At 41.7% G+C, this 21,494-nt stretch overlaps 1 protein-coding gene across 6 annotated transcripts in view; it reads left to right on the top strand.

Moving 5' to 3' along the window:
- LOC110975414 (unconventional myosin-X-like) overlaps nt 1–21,494 on the top strand; it is a 53,520-nt gene that overhangs the window by 8,293 nt on the left and 23,733 nt on the right. For all 6 annotated transcript variants that reach the window (XM_022227904.2, XM_022227896.2, XM_022227922.2 and 3 more), the window contains exons 2-14: nt 12,275–12,524; nt 14,368–14,555; nt 15,675–15,821; nt 16,666–16,790; nt 17,209–17,222; nt 17,625–17,709; nt 17,991–18,094; nt 18,699–18,828; nt 19,025–19,143; nt 19,493–19,639; nt 20,378–20,545; nt 20,886–20,978; nt 21,125–21,276. In XM_022227904.2, the coding sequence (XP_022083596.2) occupies nt 12,408–12,524; nt 14,368–14,555; nt 15,675–15,821; nt 16,666–16,790; nt 17,209–17,222; nt 17,625–17,709; nt 17,991–18,094; nt 18,699–18,828; nt 19,025–19,143; nt 19,493–19,639; nt 20,378–20,545; nt 20,886–20,978; nt 21,125–21,276 (1,589 nt within the window). In that variant the 5' untranslated portion in view covers nt 12,275–12,407. The remainder of the gene's footprint in view (nt 1–12,274; nt 12,525–14,367; nt 14,556–15,674; nt 15,822–16,665; nt 16,791–17,208; nt 17,223–17,624; nt 17,710–17,990; nt 18,095–18,698; nt 18,829–19,024; nt 19,144–19,492; nt 19,640–20,377; nt 20,546–20,885; nt 20,979–21,124; nt 21,277–21,494) is intronic.

Below are 21,494 nucleotides of genomic sequence, written 5' to 3'. Positions count from 1 at the left end.
GGTCCTTGAAGCCACCAGCGGCCATCTTGCTGTGCCGAATACAAAGTTTAATAATACAAAGGCTTGCTCACCCTTATTAACCAAATTGTTCTTGGCAGGAATACATGTAGTTACAATGACATGCAAATTGTGATCACCTTTGTGCTTGGCACAGTAAGATGGCCGCTGTTGGCTTCAGTAGGTTGAAGGATATTGCAACTCCAAAGTTCAGTCAGTGTGTTTTGCACAAGGGTTTGATATCTCCACTTGTTTGCTTCATAGAGTTGAACTTGCAGGTGACAAGATCCGTTTCATATTTTAGCTTTCCTGTAATACTGGTACATGTAATTTGTAAACCTACGGTTGGTTGGCATTTGCACACCGGAAGTTGGTGACACATACAGCACCAAAACACACCTTTTTGTAAACACTTGCTGCATTGTCTTCGTGTCACTCCAGAATATTGAAATAATTCTTCTATTTTTGACTGGACAGCCCCTTAGTATTTTGCAGACACTGTGCATTTATTTTGGTTTCTCTAGTCTGCCTACCGGTATGCATCTAGTGGATAATGTTAGAATGTGTACATGTACATGTGTGTACACATTTGTGCACATTCTTTCCCCTTGTAGCTGGATATATAAAGTTGGGGCACTTGTGTAGTTTGCAGTACATATTGAGCACCTACTGTGAAGAACATTGAGGTTTGCGTATATATTTAAAAGTAGCACCCTACAGGCCTACCAGCGGGTGTACAGAATTAAGTCCTTGGTTCTTGTTTAGTTTAGGTTCTGTCAAAAGAGTTGACAAACCAGCTGTGATAGGGAGAGACCCTTTAAGTTAAGGCTGAATACGGGTCTGTCTGCTCCCATTCACTTGGCATCACACATTTGGCTTTGGGCAACCAACCCTCTTTCAATTTCAAGAGCTCTGAACGATACTTTGGATGTCCTCACAGCAGCAGCAGTTTATAGCGGTCTGGTACTGTACACCGGGAACTCATTTTGTATGCATTTATTCGGGGCTTTGCCGATCGAAGCCAGGATGAATGGTTGGAATTGGAGGAAGCTTAAATGTCAGCCCGTTCTTATTTTGACAGGCTGATGCGGACATGATGAAAATAAACTCTTAATCCATTACAAACAATGTTTGATTAGCGATTTGTTTTTCTTGCTTCAAGCCACAGTGCATTACAACCCAGACCTTTGTTTTCTACCCCTCTGTGGTGAAGCATTTCAATGACCCCATTCCAGGATCTGATTCTTAAGAGAAAGCCCCTCTGAAACTGCTATTGTAAGCCGAGTTTGGTTGTACAAACAAACAGTGATTTCTTTTATACTCTCATGTTAGTGTTGAACATGAATTCTTAAAGGGGGAAATTTATTTAACCTTAAGAAGTGTTTCAATGATGGTCTTACGTACATGAATTCTTAAGAAGGAAATTTATTGAACCTTAGGCGTTTTAATGATGGTCTTACAAACATGAAGTTCAAGGAATTACATTTTATTGCTATGATGTACATTAACGTGACATACAGTACCAAATGAAGGTAACAGAAATAGGGTACCCCTAGCTAGAATTTTCTGTTTTAGCATGATTTTTTTTAAAAATAAACTACACGTTACAGATCACAGCTAATCGTAGAATGTAATTGCTAATACGTAGGGAGGAGTTGTTGTTACTAGACTGACGTATTCAACACATTTTAAGTTTTAGTTTCATATTTTAATTGTCCCTGGAATTCAAATTTTGAAACATGCGAAGACCAAAGCCTCCGAGGATACTTCAACAGAAATAAGGGCACGCTAATGATCACGCTAATGAAATTCGATCTGTCGGATCAAGCATCTCTACCCTACTGCAGCGGCTGCGCAGGTTTTGCCTGCATTTTGCCATGGATCTGTTGACTTAAAAGTGAATGTATATTTTTTGTTTGGTTGAGCACCACCATAAATGGACTTGCGACACTGAAGACGAATCGCGGTCTGGTTTTGTTTATTCTTGTTGTGAAATCTCAGCTGCAGTCAGGTAATAAGAGGGTACTTGGCATTATTGTCTTTGTCACAGTGTAAGCGCATAATAGGTTTGGTTTTAGTCATATATGTACACTGTACACGTAGGTCTACACTGTACATATAAAATATTGACCCATAAAACAGTGCTCTTTCCTCTGTCAATATTTTTGTATCTTGTACCGGTACTTTTGATTTGCAAACTTGAGTGAAATTAAATCTCAACTTTGCATACAGAATACATGTACATTCTTTGTGTTCAACTTTTACAATTGCAGCCGGCTTTTGTACGTAACTTACATTTGGTTCATTTTGTAAAGCCATCAGATCTGTGTACAGTGTGTTTTATAAGCTGAAAGACTTAGGTTTCAGCTGTCAGGTGTGAATTAGAAACTTACATGTTTATTGCTTTAACTTTAAACCATATTTGATGCTGCCGCCAATTGCTACTCTGTATTTTGATGTACATGTATGTGCAAGTTTGTGTACACCTGTAGTTTAGATGAAGGTTTTACATCGTTATGGACTGGTGTTTTTACCTGTAGTTCCAAACTGACTTTCCAACCTGTACAGAAATTTCACCCTACAGTACGGCACATGTGTGTACATTATGTACATGTTGAATGTTCATACATTTCAAAACTCAACCTACACTGCATAATATACATTGTTCTTGTATTGGGACATTAGTGTTGTATTTTGTGCCAGCCCGCAACCAGGGACTGTGAAGTAGACATCTGAAGAGTACAGTTCACAAGTAGTTGCTGACAATCCGTTTGCACAAGCTCTTTTTGGCCAGCCAGCCACATTGAACATTTCCTATTGTCAGATGGTAAGACTATCCCTCTTGTGTCTCAGGAAATCGCCAGGGTCACCTGTTGACCCATTCCTGTTGTGTGGGTTTTTTGTGGGGGGGGGACAGAGAAACCAGAAAGCAAGTGTGGTAGGCAGCAAGTACAAGTGATTCATTCTGTAAACATTTGCCAGCTGAATACTTCAAATTGCCTCAGTGCCGCAGATTGTCCATTGTTGAAATACACTGCAGCATTAACTGACCGCACACAAAAGACTTTGCCATCCTGAAAGTGACAAAAAAAAGTATCACATATCAGTAGATTTTATTGGTCATTAATTTATTTCACAGTGAAAGCGACCAAGAGAAAGAATTCTGATTTATGTCGGAAGGGAGGACGATGATGTTCCTCATGTGCACTTTACTGGTACCAGTGGCGGATGTTTGAAATAACTCATTCTAATTAGAATGAAAACTACTTTATAGCATTCCCAACAAGGACATAAAACTGAATCCCATGTGGCTCTGGTGACAGTAACCTTTGATTTGCCATACCAGCACCGTTCAGCTCCTCCTGGGTCCCCATGAAACCTACTACTGTAACACTGCATTATGCATTTGGAGCCATAAACAGCCGCATGTATGCGTACTGTATGTGTACATCGAGCCCGGGGAAAAAAATTCCATCACCGTAGAGTCCATTTTCTATGAATAACCTGACAGATATCAAACTGAGAATTGCCAAGCGTCTGTAACTCAACACCGGAGGGATGACCAGCCAACTCCAGTAGCCCTTCAGCAAGTGAGTCACAGTGCGTCTCTCTCCCCGAGTGAGCGACACTCTCTGAATACTACCCGTAGACGATCCCAGCTGTGAGTGCCTGAATGGAGCCCAGTCCTGCAGTTGCCGGGAATGCACATTATAGGGTGTCACAAACAGTGTTTAGATTTTGCAGCGATGGAATTTGCCCTTTCAGAGAGGGCTTTTGTTGGTCTGCCCTCAGGTGTCATTGTTCACGAACAAATGCTTGAATTTTTTTCTCTCTGTTCCACATACATGTACATGCACATGTACACCGCTTTAATATGAAGCTGCACTATCAACACGATGAAAAGTGGAACTGCAGTTTTGTTTTCCTAACAAGGGAAAGTGTTCTTGAAATGACAAACTGAAATGAGATTTGTTACATTGCGTGGGCAGCCAACAGCTTTTATGCACATACCACTTTGTACATGGATTGACTGTTTCTGTGTTGTGCAGGTATAGATCCGTAGTTGTGTATCTTCTTTCCTTGTTGAAAGGATGGTCCCCTTATTAGGTGATTCTGTAATGGAAAAATGGATTATGAGATAAGCATGAATAGACACAGAGTCTGACCATACAAGTGCATATACATGTATGTGAACTTGTGACATCCACGGCGAGATCACATACATGTACATGTAAACATGCATGATGCACTGAAACCAAGCACATGTTGAATCAGTGCCTTTAGTAAGAGGCTACAACTGTATATGTTTAGAATCTCATACTTGTCTGGAACTTAAATGAACAATGTTATTATTACAGCTAATTTCCTTGATGTTATCGGCAATTAGGTCTGCCCCAAGCTCCTGGCAGCATTTGTTCAATGCTCTTTTTGGGTTGGTTCTAACTAGAGGAAGTTTAGGAAACGGAGTGACGATTTGTCATCGGCACGGCAAATCCTGGTGGAAGGAAACCCAGCTTCCTCAGGGATGCCCACAGATCCTGTTTGTGTACCCTGCCATGTTCTCAGTTTTTGATTAAGTCCATGCGTCCAGACTATTAGTTAAAGTTAAAGCAAAACGTGACCGTCCCAACAACATGAGGCGGCAGTCAGCAGAGCCAGCCTTGGGTTAAGAGATCTAGCGCAGTGTGGATTAGGAGGAATTTTTTTCCCTTTTCACCTGGATGTCAATCTTAGGCCGTGTCCGAAACGGGCTTCCAGAGCTACGGCTAGGTCTATTGTCTGCACGTCTCCATGCATTTCCAATGGAGCGAAGACCTAGACCTGGCTCTAGACAACAGATGCAACAGATGCAGCCTTAGGCTACTTCCCTATCATCTGGGCGGCTGGGTCTAGATGTTCACCTGTTGGAAATTTGCAGAAACAGGCTGACAGCGGACCTAGTTGTAGCTCTGGAAACTCGTTTCGAACACGGTCTGGGTACTGCATCAAAACAAAGAGCACAGTAGAATTCATAGTCAAAGAAAATGGTTGGGCCTTATGGCTCATATTGTGGGATCCAGTCACCTGCTATTCAAGAATTAAAAGAAAAATACACCAGTCTCAGAAAGACCATGGACATGTAAGTAGCATATTTGTACCTCAAATTCCATCTTTCATTAGCTGTTCAGCATCAAGCAAATGCATGGTGCGATGAGAGAAACCTGCCGTCGGTTAACCGGTTTGTGTCGTCAGTACTTTGAACCGAGATGAGGAGAGCACTGTCCAATCAGTTGGGAGAGGCAGGAGGGATTTTGGGTGGAGACAGGGAGATGAGGTTCTCCTGAAGTGGCCCATCTTTTCCATGAGTTCCGGGCACCCGTCCGTCGCCACATTCTGGGGACGATTGGCCAGAGCCAAAACGTGACATCATTAGGACATGTTGAACAACCCTCAGTCTTTGTTCACTCTTTTTTTCTCTTCTCACTGGGGAAAGTGCTTAGTGCTGACTGAGACAGGATTTGGATTCTTGCCATCTCTTGGGGCTGATTACTTCAGTGAAGTGGATTTCTTCCCCTCACACCCGTTTCATTTCCAACACATGCACCTAGTCACGACTGAAATATTGTAGTGGAGAAACGCAAAGCGATTTCTGAATGGTGTACCCCTTCAAACTCCCTTTCTCGCATGGCAGTGCGGTCACTTCCTCTTGACAGTCACACCCAGTTCAGTTGGTGGTGTCTTTTTAGTACATCCTTTCACATACCTGCCAATTTCAGGAAAGTGGAATCGCTTGTTGGTTTTCACAAGCTTCCTGCTGAAGATTTACCTTTCTGTTTTCAAAATGCAGAGAAAATTTGGAGGTTTTTTAATCATACAGTGTACAACACAGAAAAATATGTGAACATTGTGATGACTAAAAAAATTGCTGAAACTTGTGTTAAGCTAGACTCAAGTACACATGTCTGTTATTCACTTGATTGTCTTTTTCATGGAACATGGAACTTCAGGTTTCAGGTTCATTTCCATATTTACAAGTTAACAAAACTGAATTTATAATAGTATGGGGGAGGTCAGACAAAAAGTAGAAGCTTGTACTGTGCCCGGCCCCTTTAAGGAGAATATATTTGATTTATAAAATTTTCGGGAAAAAATAATAACAATGCAGAAGTGTGAGCCTTATCTAGCCACTAGACTATATCAAATGTTTAATTCTTTTTGTGCCTGCTGAAAAATTTCTTTGGTCCGTTCAGAAAACACAACAACAGCAACAACAAAACATTTTATGTGGGCTCAGATCCCAGCTAAATAATTGCGTTAATTTAATCTTTCATATTGAGTAAGGTCCAGTTTGCATCAAACTAATTGTGACCCACTCTGTGAAAATGAGTCTTAAGTTGCCAGAGCCACTTTGGAGTAAAAAGTCCTTTAGAATAATTTTGCACAGTGAAAACCGATAGGAACTCACAGCAATTTTCACCATGGAGTATCCACTTTTGTCAGGATGCCAAACTGAGTGATACATCAAAACAAAAACTCAATTTGCTCTTTCCAATACAAATGAAAACTCAAAAAAGTGGCTCTGGCGACTTACGACTCATTTTCACAGAGTGGGTCACAATTGCAGGTGTAGTACTTGTACATGCTGCATCCGTATGACTGATTAATTAATGAACAGCAGCAGGTTGTTCTTGCCTCAGTGGTGATGGACTGCCGGCGATGTGCAACTGCTGAACGTTTCGCCGAAATGTCTCATCGGTATTGATCAACGGACCTGCTCACGAGCTGCCCATTCAGCTGGCGATGATTACCGCCTGTTATGATTCGGTCAACGGCATTGGTCATTTGTGGTGGGAGGATGTGGCCAGGATATAGAGTGGGAGGTGCCTCTACCTTTCAGATCAACCTTCAGCTTCTTGGTCGGTGTACCTGCTGCTTTTCATGTGGGCATGTCTGCTGAGGAACTTGGGAACCAGGTCTTTGAGAAATGCACCAACATTGTATACGTTCATGTAGTGAATACTAAAGGTACCCGATTGGTTAAGGCAAATGGAGATTTCAGACTACATGTACAATGTACATGTATGAGCACCCGTACATAGTTTCTTAACAGGTTTTTAAAAGTGCTTTTAACTTAGAATAAAGCACTTTCCATTATTACCCCTGCTCATTGGGCCCAACATTCCAAATACCATCTCAGCTCCCTAGGGTAGTATACGTGCTTGATACATCCATTTCAGCACAAAGCAGCGAAATCAACCACAATAGCCAATGCTATTCAGGGCTTTATAATGTAAAAGAAAAAAAAGAAGCGGCACGCATGCACCCCCATTGCTTGTCGCACTCCGCCTAATAAACGCGCCTTGAGATAAATGAATGGCAAGTCAGACAAAGAGAAATAAACCACTGGCCGATGCTTCAACAATCAGCGATAATCAACATATGTTGAGATACAACTAAGCTTGTGCGCAGACATGTGATTAGTTCCTCTTCGAAAAGTCCTCCATTACTCAAGCTGAACAGGGCTGTTGTCTGTCGTCAACGTACGACCGGGGCTGTTAGGGAAATTTGAGTTGAAATATTTGTATGGGGGGATGCTGTGTGGAGGAGCTTGTGTTCATTGTCCCTCTGCTGTACATATACTGGTACTTTGGGCAGTTTCTCATGGAGACTTGATTTTTTTAAGATGTGATGTGAAAAAAGAAAAAGCATTTCTTTCCAAGAAATTACTCATTCATTAAGATGTGTGTTTGTACTCTGTATGTTGATTTTGATAAGGCCAAACAAAATAACAGTTGCGCTTCCAGTTACTCGCCCCAACTTTACAAATCGCACTGACCCCGAAATCTTTTTATTGAAAAAGAAGTAAAAATAAAATAGACTGTTGCCTACCCTCGTGCTTATTGCAGGAGTGTGAAATATCTGCTTTTTGGTTGAGTATGCCAAATTCCATTTGCCACTTTTTTGCCATCAACAGGCCGGATTTTCCTTGTTTTTTTTCCTTGTGTAAATGACGATTTTTCCGTTTTTTAAAATTTTTCTACCAATGTGACGCGACAGCCAGGTCAAACTTTGCATGTCCTCGTTTGGACACGGAACAGTACTGGAGCTCCATAATGCAGGTGACTGAATATACTGTACATATACACGCATATGTACGGTACGTGCATACAGTGATTCGTATCTGTGCGGCTTAAAGCGCAAGCCTTGTGTGAAAACAGCATTCCGAGGCCATCCGGTCATTGTTTTGTGATTGACTGCCAAAGAAAGATTGATATTCATACATGTACATGTCTGATTGGGACTTATTACAGCCCTTCCTGCGTGAGTGGTTAGGTTAGTGATGATTAACGATCTCCACTATAACCCATGATAGCATACATTTCACTGTGAATTTACCGGTATGGCTTGATAAGGTTAGTACTTTTTCGCTTTCGCCGGTAGAGGGTTTCGTGACAACTGGTGTGGGGCACACAAAGTTATTGCATCATGCATCATCATGCAGATTTTAAGTGCTCTATGTACATGTACATCGTTTTGTACAAGCTTTCAAACAATTTTTTTACATCCAAATGTTCGTGCGACAAAAATGTACGAGTATAATTGTATAAGTATAAGAGGTTCTGACTTGGACAATCTTGGACAAGACCGTTCCTCAATTTATGAATCTGCAGAAGAAAATCCGGATTGAATACACCATAGACCATCAAAATCAATTTTTAATTACAAAAAAAATTCCCCACCCTAAAATTTTTGACCCAAAAACTTTAGGAAAAAAAATGCTACCCACCTACATATGCCAAACCTATTTTTATTTGTCAGCGTAATAGGAAGCAAGACTATTATTGTGTTTGGCCTAATTTGATTATCTGTCCTCTTTGTCCATATAAACAGTGTTGCTTCATTTATAAATTTTTTCCACTTATTGGCATGTCATTTCCTTGTTTTGTTTGAACAAACTTTTCATGTGTATGAATATTTACTGTTTCTATCTGTTTTTTTTTTTTAACAGGTTTAGTTTCTGTTTTTCCTTAAGTGATTACATGTACATGTATCTTGGATTTTTTGTATATGAATTAATTGAGATTTATCTTCAGATTTGATTTGAGAAATTTGTAACATTCAAGTTTTGGCCTTGTTACCTCAAGGTTTTGCGACAGCACTGAAGTTGATTTTAGTGCAATCCAACACCAGGAAGAAGTATCCACCTCAGGTCATTCCATGGCCTGTGCGTGCTTACGAGGTCTCGCTTTCGTGCGGTCAAATGCAAGGAAATAGAAGCCCCCAAAATATGCCAACTTGGGACTGGCACAAGTCTAGGATTTCTGGCATCTTACCCATCATGGAGTAATGTCATGCTTTGTGCCTCGCTCACTCGACTGTGACTGGCGGTGGAAGTGATCGCTGATGTCACCTCACCCACCCCCCCTCTCCCACCAATCTGTTCTATTGCTGGATAAAAGCCTCGCTTGTCCATTACCGGAGTACATCTTGACCAAAGAGGGACAGGATGGCGAGTGAAAATGGCTCTAGAAAATGAGATTTTGTATACAAAACAGAGCAAGAGCATGTGATTAGTTTCTCTGCATGCAGACTCGGACATTGGCAAGGGGCATTTCTAGATGTTGTCGTTTGCCGGGGCAGGAAGGAGGGATGCGCCGTACATGTACAACTGGGAATACAGGGGATGCTGGAAAACTGGATCATATAGCTTTGTGTCAGTTTGTGGCAAACATGAGCAAGGTTGGGAGGGATTCCGTACTCTCCGCGTTGACATTGCACTTTCCTCGGATGTGTGAAACTTCCACTCATGGCAACAGGCCACATGTAGTGTCTAATATACAGGGCATAAACAGACTTTGTGGAAAAAAATTTACCCTCTGCAAGCCTTGCAGTGTGAAAATGGATGCGGCTACTTTCGTTTCCAATTTGTGTTCGAGAGTTTTGGACCTGGCCCTTGTCAAAGAACCTCCCACCCCAACTCCCCCCAAAAAGCCTTCATCTTAAGCAACAGCTTTACAGAGCTTTAAAAAAAACAGCATTCAATATTTGGCAAGACTAAAGCATCAAATTTTAAAAACTATAAAAATGGTAATCACAGTATTCATTTTACCATATTTTATGTACACTGTTGCAGTCTTTTCAGAAAACTTCCTTTATTTAATATTTTAGTATGTAAACTTTGCAGATTTACTTCAAATTGCCAAGTTGCCCACTTAAAATGTCTCCATGCTTTAGCCCACTCATTTCAGAAAATTCAGAAGCGATTGAATTTCTTGTGGCAGGCTTAATAGATTGGAAAGCCCATAGCACAGGATCATTTGTAAAAGAGCTTCACGTAAAGTATCCAGAGGGCAATATTTCTGAAGTGGAATCTGCGTCATGGATACTCTAGAAAACATCCCCGAAGTGACGCCCCCCCAAAAAAGAAATTGCGCGGAATAAAAATCCCTGACAAAGAAAGTTGATACGCTATCAATAATGGTTGTGCTTTTGCACGAATTTGTATGAGCATTTTTTTTTTTGGCATTTGCTTGCTACGTGTATAGAATTACACTTTGGGCAACCATACAGACATTTTCCCCGCACCCTGTGTATGTGCTAAATTGTTGTGCTGCGTCTTTGTTTGTTGTGTTTTTTTATTTTTGGGGGATGAGAAAAGGCATTATTGTGTCCATGATCGTTGTCCTGTACTAATTAACAGTACAGGTATTCACATCTCCATTAGATATGAAGACATAAACCTTCACAGTGTATTTTCACAAAGGATTTTATTGTTTCATTTTCACAGTTCAAAGAGGGTTTTTTTGGGGGGGGTCTATTGTTTAGTTCGGGCTCCCACTTTACTTGTACATGTGTACAGTGTCCCCCCACTGTGTTGAATATGCATTATTTTGAAGACAAACATTGGTAGTGCACATGTACGGATGTGTCATCCTGTGTTCAAAACATGGAACCTCATTGCTACAGTAAGTGTTTGCGCAAATGTTGCAGATAGTGTACCTGTAATGTATTTTAGGGGACTTGAAAACATGTGTTATAATCATCACATCATTCTCCCAAGTAAATGTACCGTACAAGTAATACAGTACATACGCACAAGAAGATCTCAAGCATCTTGTTATGCATGTATATTTTTACCACTGTGATCTTCACTTTCGATACATGTGCTGAAAACTGTACGTGAGTACTGTACACAGCCCAGCTGTGCACTCAGGGAATAAGGAAATTGGCAATTCACACATACTGCACACACTTCCTGTTACATGTACATTTTATTGGCCACCTTGTTTCACTGTTGTATCCAGCACCACTTGAAAATGCCGGTAATTCACAGTGTTAAACATTATTCTGAATTTTTGTCTTTTATGTACATGTCCATGTAAATGTACTCTAATTTCCTTATCGGAGTGAGCTGTTTTTTGGGTTTTTTTAAACTCTTTTTGCGTGCTTTTTACCTACAGGAAAAGGATTGCTTTCACGGAAAAGCATATTGTGTTACCCTACATGTACCTTGTTGAAATGAAGATTCAATTGTGGCTTATTTTGCTGCTGTTTTTGCGATGCAGTGTTCGTGTGTGTTTATACAGTATCTACTCTCGGCGCTCTGGGTGGGACAAGGAACAATCTGCCCTTGTAATTCAAGTCACTTTGAAATCTAAATCCATGGTGTGAAAAAAAGACCTGTATATGTACATATACATGTATGTGTTGACATGTATGGGTCATTCTGTAAATTAGGGGTGCAATTCTTTTGGGTCCCTGTCACGCCTGACATGATTTTATTCAGAACGTATTTTCTGATTCCAAGAGTGATAAATTAATGCAAATTACCTGCCGAACAAATAGAAATAGTTTGAAATTAATTTAGTGATATTCCATGTCAAATTACATGGGTCGGGTATAACAGGGACTTTGGGACCCCGAATTTGTAGAATAACCCATTTGTAAAAATTCGTGTTCTTTTACATTGATGCTTTTGTAATTATACGGTATTAATTTACAGCGTATCTAATTGCATTTTGTGGAATGGAGAACTGTTAATTTTTTTTTAATATCATTTGAAAATTGTCACATTTTGGTCGAGTTTTGTGAAATTCCAAAGTCTGTTTCTGGAATTCCTACCTCAAATGCCTTTACTGATGGCCAACTTATTTCTAGTTTGGCAGTCGGCACATAAATTTTCCTCTGGAGAAAATTGTGCATGTAAATCCACAAAAAGAGAGTTTCATTTTATCAACACTGCACCAGATGCTAATTTGTCTTTCAATTGATCCAATTTTTGTTTTTGTTTTTACAGATCCACTTAATTTTCCTTTTGACTGATTCGATGATAAGGGAAACAAGCCTACATATGCACATCTTCGGTTAAACAGCCTCCATCTTTCAGGGTTTCTTTATCCGCCAAGAGGAAGCGGAAATTGTCCGTAACCATGGCGATACTTCATTCGCCCTCCGTAGGCCTGGAGGACATGGCGAAGCTGACGGACCTGCAGGATCACAGCATCTTGGAGAACCTGAAGCTGCGCTACGATCACGACCAGATTTATGTGAGTTTTGTCTGGACGGCTCTTGTTGATTGAATTGAAACGGGCATTGATTCAGGGGAATTAGGTTATCCCCGGTCCCCGGCCTGGCCGGTTAGTTTCACTGTACACGAAGTGCTATGAATTGGTTACATTTGTAATGTACATGTATTCATTGACGGCGCATTTATTTAAGGAATGAACAGAAGACGGTCGGTATTCCTGATTAAAGTGAAGTGAAGTGTATCAGTCTGATAGAATTACCAGGGGTTTGAACAAACAGAGGTTTGTCCAATATTGTGGTGATTGAGGATGGGCTGGTATTAAATAAAACCGTCGGGGTTAGAAGTTTCTGTCGTTGAGACTTTAGCCGCCACTCTTTTTATGTCAGATTTGTCACATGAAATGTGGTCCCAAATTGTAGTTAATGATAGTACATGCCTCTGTTTCATGAATAAGCAGGTCAGAAATGAATAATTCCAGAAATTAGGGGTCCAAAAGTGCGACATTTTCATGACCCTGTTACATCTGACCTTTGTTATTTGACATGGAAATATCACCGGAATTGATGTCAAAATCAAACTATTACTATTTGTTCGGCAAGTCATTTGCATTAATTCATCACTCTTGGAAATTAGAAAATGTGTTCTACCTTACAAAATCATATGTCAGATGTGACAGGAACACGGAAAAAAATTGACCCCTAATTTCTGGAATTACCCAAATTATACGTTACATGTAATCGATTTCAGTGGCGTTGTAAAAAGACATCTGTTCACTTTTCCCTTGACTCAACTCTCTAAGCTGAAAAAGCTGATACTTAGTCATGAATAACAAAATGTGCACCAGTGAGAAACAAATGAAGCAGTCTGTTGTAAGTGCATGTTGAGTGCTTTGCCAAAAGCTGGCATTTCCCTCTACATGTAAGGCAATTCACCATCACGGCTAATGTCTGAATCACAAAATATCCAATTTAGATTCAGCCTAAGTACCTTGATCTTGCAACAAAATAACGTCATAATACCCAATTTGTCATTTTTTTTGTTTTACCTAATGACACTGCAGTAGCTGTTATGACTTGATTTATTGTCTTAATAGCTCTCCTGATTTACGTGTAGAAGTTAAAAGGTTGGTAGTCCTTGTTTTGCCCTTTTGAATTCCAATTTTCTTTGGAATATTCAATTTGAATGATGATGTACGGGAAATGTGGTTTGTGTATTACATGTAAATTAGAATGGGCTGTAAACATTAGTCCATGGAGCTGTAAAACAATAGACGGTAGGCTTTGTATACATTTGCGTTTCATTAAAGTGGACGTCAACTTCCTGATTGCAATTACATGCAGCAGTTGGCAACGCTCGCATGTTCATAAGTAATTAATTTCTCTGTGATGGGTTGTGAAAGCTGGAAAGACGTTTCAGGAAAGCAGAAGTCACTGTAACATCTTGGTTGCCACGGGGTGGTACCCGCATCTCAGACATATTTTCTAGTGAATGCCGTTTTGAATTGTAAATGTTAACCAAGGGATGACTAATCTGCTTCGTTGGCTGAATACTCACGCTGCGCGCCTCAGCTGTACACTCATGCACCTTGACCATGTCCAGAAAGAAAGAACTGAAATTGTACAGTGTGTCTTGCCCTTCAACTGTTTTCCCAACTATCTGATGCAATCCAAGCAGAAAGGCCAGAGCCAAGAAAGACAGAAGAAAAATGAAATAAGTTTTCAATTAATTCTTGTCAGATTACCACCAGAGAAGTTAACACTTTGTTGAACAGTACACTTAGAAAGGACGTTTTGTTCTGTGATCAAGTATTGTCTAATATTTGAGACATTGATAAGAAATAGCAGAATTTTGCTTTCATACAGACGTACATTGGTTCCATCTTGGCCGCGCTCAATCCCTACAAAGCCCTCCCATCTTACTACGACAAGGATGTCATGTTGGCCTACGACAAGCGTCACATCGGTGAGTTGCCGCCCCACATCTACGCCATTGCCAACGATTGCTACTACTCCATGTGGAAGCGGAACGACAACCAGTGCGTGCTGATCAGGTTAGGGGAATAGTTAGGATCTGTCCGTATTCCTAACCAGCGACACCAGTTGTTGAAGATTTGCGAAGTCCTAAAGTTTTTACTGATTCTTCAGAACTAAAGGATGGAATGGCCAGTGTTCGGTTCATGGTTGAGTTCTCGTTAATCAAGAAACCTCATTGGCAAAAAATAAAGAGTTGACACAACATGTCCATAACATGTCCATTACATGCTTCGTACACGTTCTAGATCCTCACAGGTACAGGTTTTTAATGCAGAATGGATGACCACCGTAGCCTGTCTTCAGAGCATCAGTTTCAAAATTGAAAATTGGAATGCAGCACTTAACAGGTTTCTCTATCATCCTAAACCTCCTTGTCTCCCCTTTTGCTTTGATGGGTACTCGGTTTGGACATGTCAGCCGAGTGGCTTCAAGCAGTCCCCCTTTTTTTAAGGTTTTTAAGATAACTGTGTCCTTCGCTAATGGCTTTTAGTCTACCAAACTAAAACAAAATTGATAGTCCGTTCTTATTCATGCTGTCTTGTGCTGGGCAAGGAAGTGAAATGCAGAACCGTAAAGTACGTGGGTTGCTATCATAGTTCATATAATGAGGGTTGTAGATCCACCCAAGCCTATTGAATATCCTACCGGCACATGCATATTTCTGCTGTATGACTTCATTGGATGCCGGGCTGTAGAAGAATAAGAAGCAGCTTTATTACAGATGTAGATTACCTTGGTGGTAGCTGACGCATGACGAAGGGGGACTGCAGTTTGGAGTCTTGTGCCGGGGAGGGGGGGGGGAGGTACATCTGTGATGAATGGCAATCACCTGCGCTGCAATTGGTCTGATTGTCTCGTGGAATAAGCCAGGTTCAGATCCAGGGGCCCTGAAAGAGAATGCCCAAGAAAATTCGGAGGTACCGGGAATGGGAAATGGGAGGGGGCGGGGTTTGTTGAGTTGCATGTGCTTACGTGTGTAGGTTATGCTCCCCAACCTCTTGTAAGGCTGGCTGCTCTGGTTTTTTGCTTCGTCCGCGGCATCCTGTTTGATTTATGTAACAAAATCTAAACCCCAAGAAACTTAGTTACTCATCGACTTCATTTGAGATCCCCCCCCTTTTTTTTTATCCCGGCAGTGGGGAGAGTGGAGCCGGGAAGACAGAGAGCACCAAGTTCATCCTGAAGTTTCTGTCGGAGATGAGCCAGGCCTCGTCCCAGGCTGGCGTCCCCCAGGCCCTGACTGGTTCCAAGCTGAGAGTGGAGGAGGCCATCTTGCAGAGCAGGTGAGGGGGGGGAGGACACTTGTGGCAGTCTCAGGGATTTGCTTAGCAGCAGAGTAGCAGCTTAGCTGTTACAAAGAAGAATATTCCTCAGAAGTACATGCCAACCATACGGATAATATCAGCAACTCATGTGTACATCTTACCCTTGGATCAGCCGATTTCCTGGTGTTTTTTTTTAAACCTTCGATGCTGTTATTAGTTGAAAAGAAGACTCTCATGCAGCCTGGAATTTCCTTGTTTTCCCCTCCCCTGATTGCCCCGATTTGCATGCTATAAACAGGAAATGGGTTATTAATAGTATACATTACATTGAATTATGGGTGGTTATATTTCTCCTCTTAACCATAGTTCCCATGCCTTGCAAGGTTGTATCTTAACGTTCTCTGAAATGTGACCATGGTTTATAATTATTAAACCCTAACTGCCTTGATCTATCAAAACCGGACACCCAGTATTTTGCAGACATGCCGATTTCCTTGTCTTTCACTGTACACTCATGCCGTTTAAAATTGAAAAACCACTGTCTTATCACGCTTGGAATCTCCTCGTTTTGGGGTCAAAATTCCAAGTTGTATGTCTGATTTTGATGTAGCAGGAATTGCACAGCGTGGCAATCTATAATATTCTCGTTTTGTCAGTACAGTAAAAGCCACTGGCTACTGCGCAGAAGTGTTATTCAAAAAAACTCCCAGTGAGCATGGCGATAAAATTCCAGAAATGGACTTCATGCACCACACTTTCAGGTTACGTTAAGCAGAGTCGTGTCTTGATACTAGTAAATACCGATAAGTGTGTAAATAACCAATCTTGGATTGCAGGATGTGCTTTCTTTCTTGTCTTGCAGTCCTATCATGGAGGCATTTGGTAACGCCAAAACCATCTACAACAATAACTCGAGTCGCTTTGGCAAGTTTATCCAGCTCCAGTTTTCCAATGAGGGCAGCATTCTGGGAGGAACGATCCAAGACTGTATCCTTTATTGTTCACAAGAGTATTTGGGAAGTAGCCTCCCGGGCCACCCCTTAAACTGCTTTTTCTACCCCAAACCCCTAAAGATAAGGAAAAACTAATCAATGAAACACCCGGTTTTTTTTTTTTTCAGTTGATTGCCTGCAAAAAAAGAATTAGGCACACCTACAACTTGTGAAGAACTTATTCAGGCGGAGAAATGCCAGCAATGTCTGAAATTTAACAGACGCTTTACACTAACTGACATGGTTGTGTACATCTCTAACCAGCATATTGACTGATGGAATTGCCAGAATGTCGAATCTTCCAACAATGTCTGATTACGCTGTCTATTCATAGGATCCCATTGACGGCACGCTCTCTTTTTCACTGTTATATTTAGCTGATCTTCCTTGACAGAAGTGCCTGTCATCTCCAGATCTTCTGGAAAAGGTAAGCCAAGCTTGCTCAAGACTTGTGAATATGAACCATTCAAAACGTCACTGTGGATTTTTTTTAGGCTGATGGGTCTTTTAAAAAATAAAGCCTTGTTCACTAAATGTTACGAGGGAAGATAAAGAAAACAAATTGGATTGCGAGGATATGTACCCTACGTTGTATTTTTCTGTAAGTACACAGATGTGTGACTGTTTGAGACACTGCAATTATGATGAGACCATTGGCCTGCCAGTTTTTGCAAAATGTAACTAATCCTGTTCTAGTCATGAAAACAAAGTTATCCACGGGTATTCTGAAGCATGTTGGGGGATTGGTGTGTCGGCTTAGATTATGACTTAGTTGGTTATTGCGGTGCGTATTATTAAATCACACCTGGACTGTTTATCTCATTTGTAGAATCGTGTTGTGGGCCAGAATCCTCAGGAGCGTAATTACCACATCTTCTATTGCTTACTGGCCGGCACATCGCCAGAACAGAAGAGTGAGTACCAGAGAAATAATAAACAGAATCTAAGGCTGCATCCGAATCTGTTGTCTAGAGCTAGGTCTAGGTCTTCGCTCCATTGGAAATGCGTGGAGACGCGCAGACAATAGACCTAGCAGTAGCTCTGGAAGCCCGTTTCGGACACGGCCTAAGGTAGAATGACATGTAAACTGTATTTGTATTCATGCACTTTTAAGCAAGCATGTTTCAGATGGTTGAAGTACTCAGAATTTTGACCTAAGATAAATTGATTTTTTTTTTTTGCATTCCATTTACAGAGAAACTCTTTCTACGAGACCCAACTTCCTATTCTTATCTCAACAAAAGTGGATGCATCTCTGACCCGACCATCAATGATGCGGAAAATTTTCAGGCTGTCTTGGTAAGACTTCTCACGTAGTGTTAAACTTTGTTCATTTTGGGTGAGCACACTTCATGTAGACAATTTTTTTTTTTTCACTGAGCCAAAATCAGCTTGGAGTCTGTCATGAGCAATAGATATCAGGGCCCAATTTCATAATGCTACTTACCACAGAATTCCACACTTACGATCTCCAGTCTGCGCTAACCCGTAAAGCTCAAAATCCATAGTTACAGGATGTACGCATGAGCACAAGCCAAAATTCCTTGCTAATCCGTGAAATGCGTTCGTCGTAAGCGCAGAATTTTCTGTTAGGTAAGCGCCAACTTTCCGCTTGCGGTAAGCAGTGCCGTGAAATTGGGCCCAGATGGCTGGCTCGTAACATGCCCTTAAAAAGCAACACCTTCCTGGTACTGAAGCCACATCTAGATTTCTTGGCTGTTGCTAGAAATCACACTTGCACCTGTGGGAGCCTCTGTCTAGTTAATTCCCATTGACGTGTTTCTCTATTAGCCACAGACAGTCGATTTAGACCCTGTCTGAGCAGCGCAGCCAGATCATGTGGCTTGAGGGAACATTTGTGTAATCACTAAATGAGTATCAAATGACCACTTGTCTGTCGCAGGAGGCTTTCAGTGTAATGAGGATCAACAGTGAGCAGATCAACGACATCTTGTCTCTCCTGTCAGCCATCTTGACTCTAGGCAATGTCCAGTTCATCACGGCTGGCGGGGCTCAGGTCAAAGACATGCAACGTGAGTAAAGTGGAAACCAAAAACCCAACGACAGTGATCAGTTATACTGAAGGTATTAGTTTTTGCTATGGGTCATTTAATCCTAAATTGGGTCACCCGGTATGGTGCCTTGACAGCTGTGGAAGGTATGACTTCGCTCCAACTGTACAAAATGGTTTGATTTGTCATCCTCAAGACGCGTTCTTTGTTCATGCAGCAATTCAGATTGTGTCTGCGTTGCTCAATGTCGATGAGTACCAGCTGTGCGATGCTTTGACCCAGAAGACGCGGCTGCTACGAGGGGAGTTGATCAGCACGCCACTGGATGTTGATCAGGTAGGATCCTCGGAAGTGTATTTAAAGTTCATATGTGCTGATGTGCAGTAAATTGAAGAGTACATATGAGGTGGAGGTGCACTTCTAATGCTTTGTTGATGAGCCCGAGGTACCTCTCGTGGTGTCCACAAGGCCCTCGTTTGGACATCTGGTACATTTAGCTCCATTAAGATTTCTATTCACCTGTTTTCACTCCTGGAGATCTGATTCAAACAATTGCAATGGACCCAAGCTGGGCATAAGGTCGGGAAGGTGTCAACCCCTCCACTTAATGTTTGCTGAGGTGCCCTTGAGGCTCCTGGGCACAGCTGTTCTGTCATTACTGACACTGTTCCATCCTCTTTCACAGGCCGTAAACTCAGTGGATTCTCTGGCCATGAACCTCTACGGCCGCTGCTTCAAGTGGATCATCCATCGCATCAACCGCTGCATCAAGGGCAAGGAGTTTTTCCACTCAGTTGGCGTCCTGGACATCTTTGGATTTGAAAACTTTGAGGTGAGACTCATGGTCAAAAGTAGATTTTTCTTTTTGAAACTTAGATATGTTAACCATATGTTGCCGGGTCTAAATTGAAGTTGCAGGACGACTTCCTGGGGGATTTTCAAGATCTTCCATTTTTAAAATTCTTCAAAATTCATAACTTCATTTGCTGGACGTCTACACCTACACGTCTATCTGGTGGCTACTCTAATCTGACAGGCAACATCTATTGACGCCCGAGCATTTCAGCCAGGCCCTGCCGCCTTGTAAAGAGAGCCCAGATTGTGTGGTGTTGCGTAATTTTCTTTTGTTCTTGAAACTGGCCCAGTGCACTGCTGGCGTCTTTTCAAATGCGGCCAGATTAGCATGCAGTGGTATTGTATCGTTCTTCACTGGAGTGCTTTTGTCTCCGGTCATTAATCCGCTCGCACTGAATGCCACAGAGTGGTATACTGTTTCAAAACGATGACAGATTACCTCCGCTATCGACAATTGTATACAGTTGGCGATTCCCAGCAGCCCGGTCCTCTGTTCCAAGTACAGTCTTTTCTTACAAGGCCCAGCTCCTTTGTCCGATTTTGGGCACCCCGGCCTTGCGTACAAACCTAAGGTCTCCAGTACCGGGCACCCCGGTGCGAAGTGGTTAATACTAATACCAGTCCTCTTCTTCCGTGCTTTTTTTTCTGGCTTTAAAAGAAAATAAATAAATTGTGGGTTTTAGGTTTTTGCTGTACATTTTTGATGGCCCGGCAGGTCAATCGTTTTGAGCAGTTCAACATCAACTTTGCCAACGAGAAGCTCCAGGAGTACTTCAACAAGCACATCTTCTCGCTGGAGCAGCACGAGTACAACGCGGAAGGGCTGGAGTGGGTGGACATCGACTGGCAGGACAACGGCGAGTGCTTGGACCTGGTGGAGAGGGTAGGTTTACGCACTACCGAGTGCATAGAAAATCCAAGGGGGCTGGTATTCACTGATTGTAGCAGGGTCGTGATTGGCTGAATGCGCTAACAGTCAACACATTTGTCTGGCATGTTAACCAAAAAACATATGTATAGCTCTCATCGGTAGACCAAAGAGCACTCTCTACAATTTGGCTCAGAGCCAACAACATCTAAGTGGAACACATAGACTTTTTTTTTTTTTTTCTAAAGCTTTGTTTTGCACTTTATTGCTGCTTGGTCCTGTGGAATACAACATTTTATCTTCTGAGAAGGATATGTACTGAATTTATAGATTTTTTCTCACTGTTTCTACCTAGAAACTTGGTATCCTGGCACTCATCAATGAGGAAAGCAGATTTCCGAAGGGCACCGATGAGACCATGTTGGAAAAACTCCACAGTAATCATGCTGTACGTATAACCTATACATTTATTGTCTCTGCCTCCAAACTGAACGCTCTTCAGTGGCATGGATGCCTTCGTCGAATTTTTAACAATTTGTCAATTTTGCCCCAGGGTATTGTTTTAAATATGCTTTGGTTCTCCTTTCCCGACAGAAAAATGCTTTTTACATCAAGCCCAAGGTTGCAGACAGCAATTTTGGGATCCGCCACTATGCGGGCGAGGTCTTCTACCACACCAAAGGGTTCCTGGAGAAGAATCGAGACACGTTCAGGGACGACATCCTGACAGTACTCAAGGAGAGCAGGTGTGTTGTGGGCTATGCGACTTTCCATCCAACTGTGACACCGGTCCAAATCCCTCACAGTGTGATTTACATCCCAATCTCTATGTCATTTATACTTGTGGCTTTACCCTTTTCCCTAGTCTGGATATTTGATATGCTTACCAGGAAGGAAGGACTGCATAGTTTGGTTTGCGGTTGTAAAAATTTCATGTTTCTGCCGCAGGAAACTGCCACATCTA

Source organism: Acanthaster planci, linkage group LG17 (assembly GCF_054643075.1).
Source record: "Acanthaster planci isolate LZ-2023a linkage group LG17, COTS_SCS, whole genome shotgun sequence".
Taxonomy (NCBI): Eukaryota; Metazoa; Echinodermata; class Asteroidea; order Valvatida; family Acanthasteridae; genus Acanthaster; species Acanthaster planci.
The sequence above is the reverse complement of the archived record's forward strand: the minus strand, read 5'-3'. Positions and strand labels throughout refer to the sequence as shown.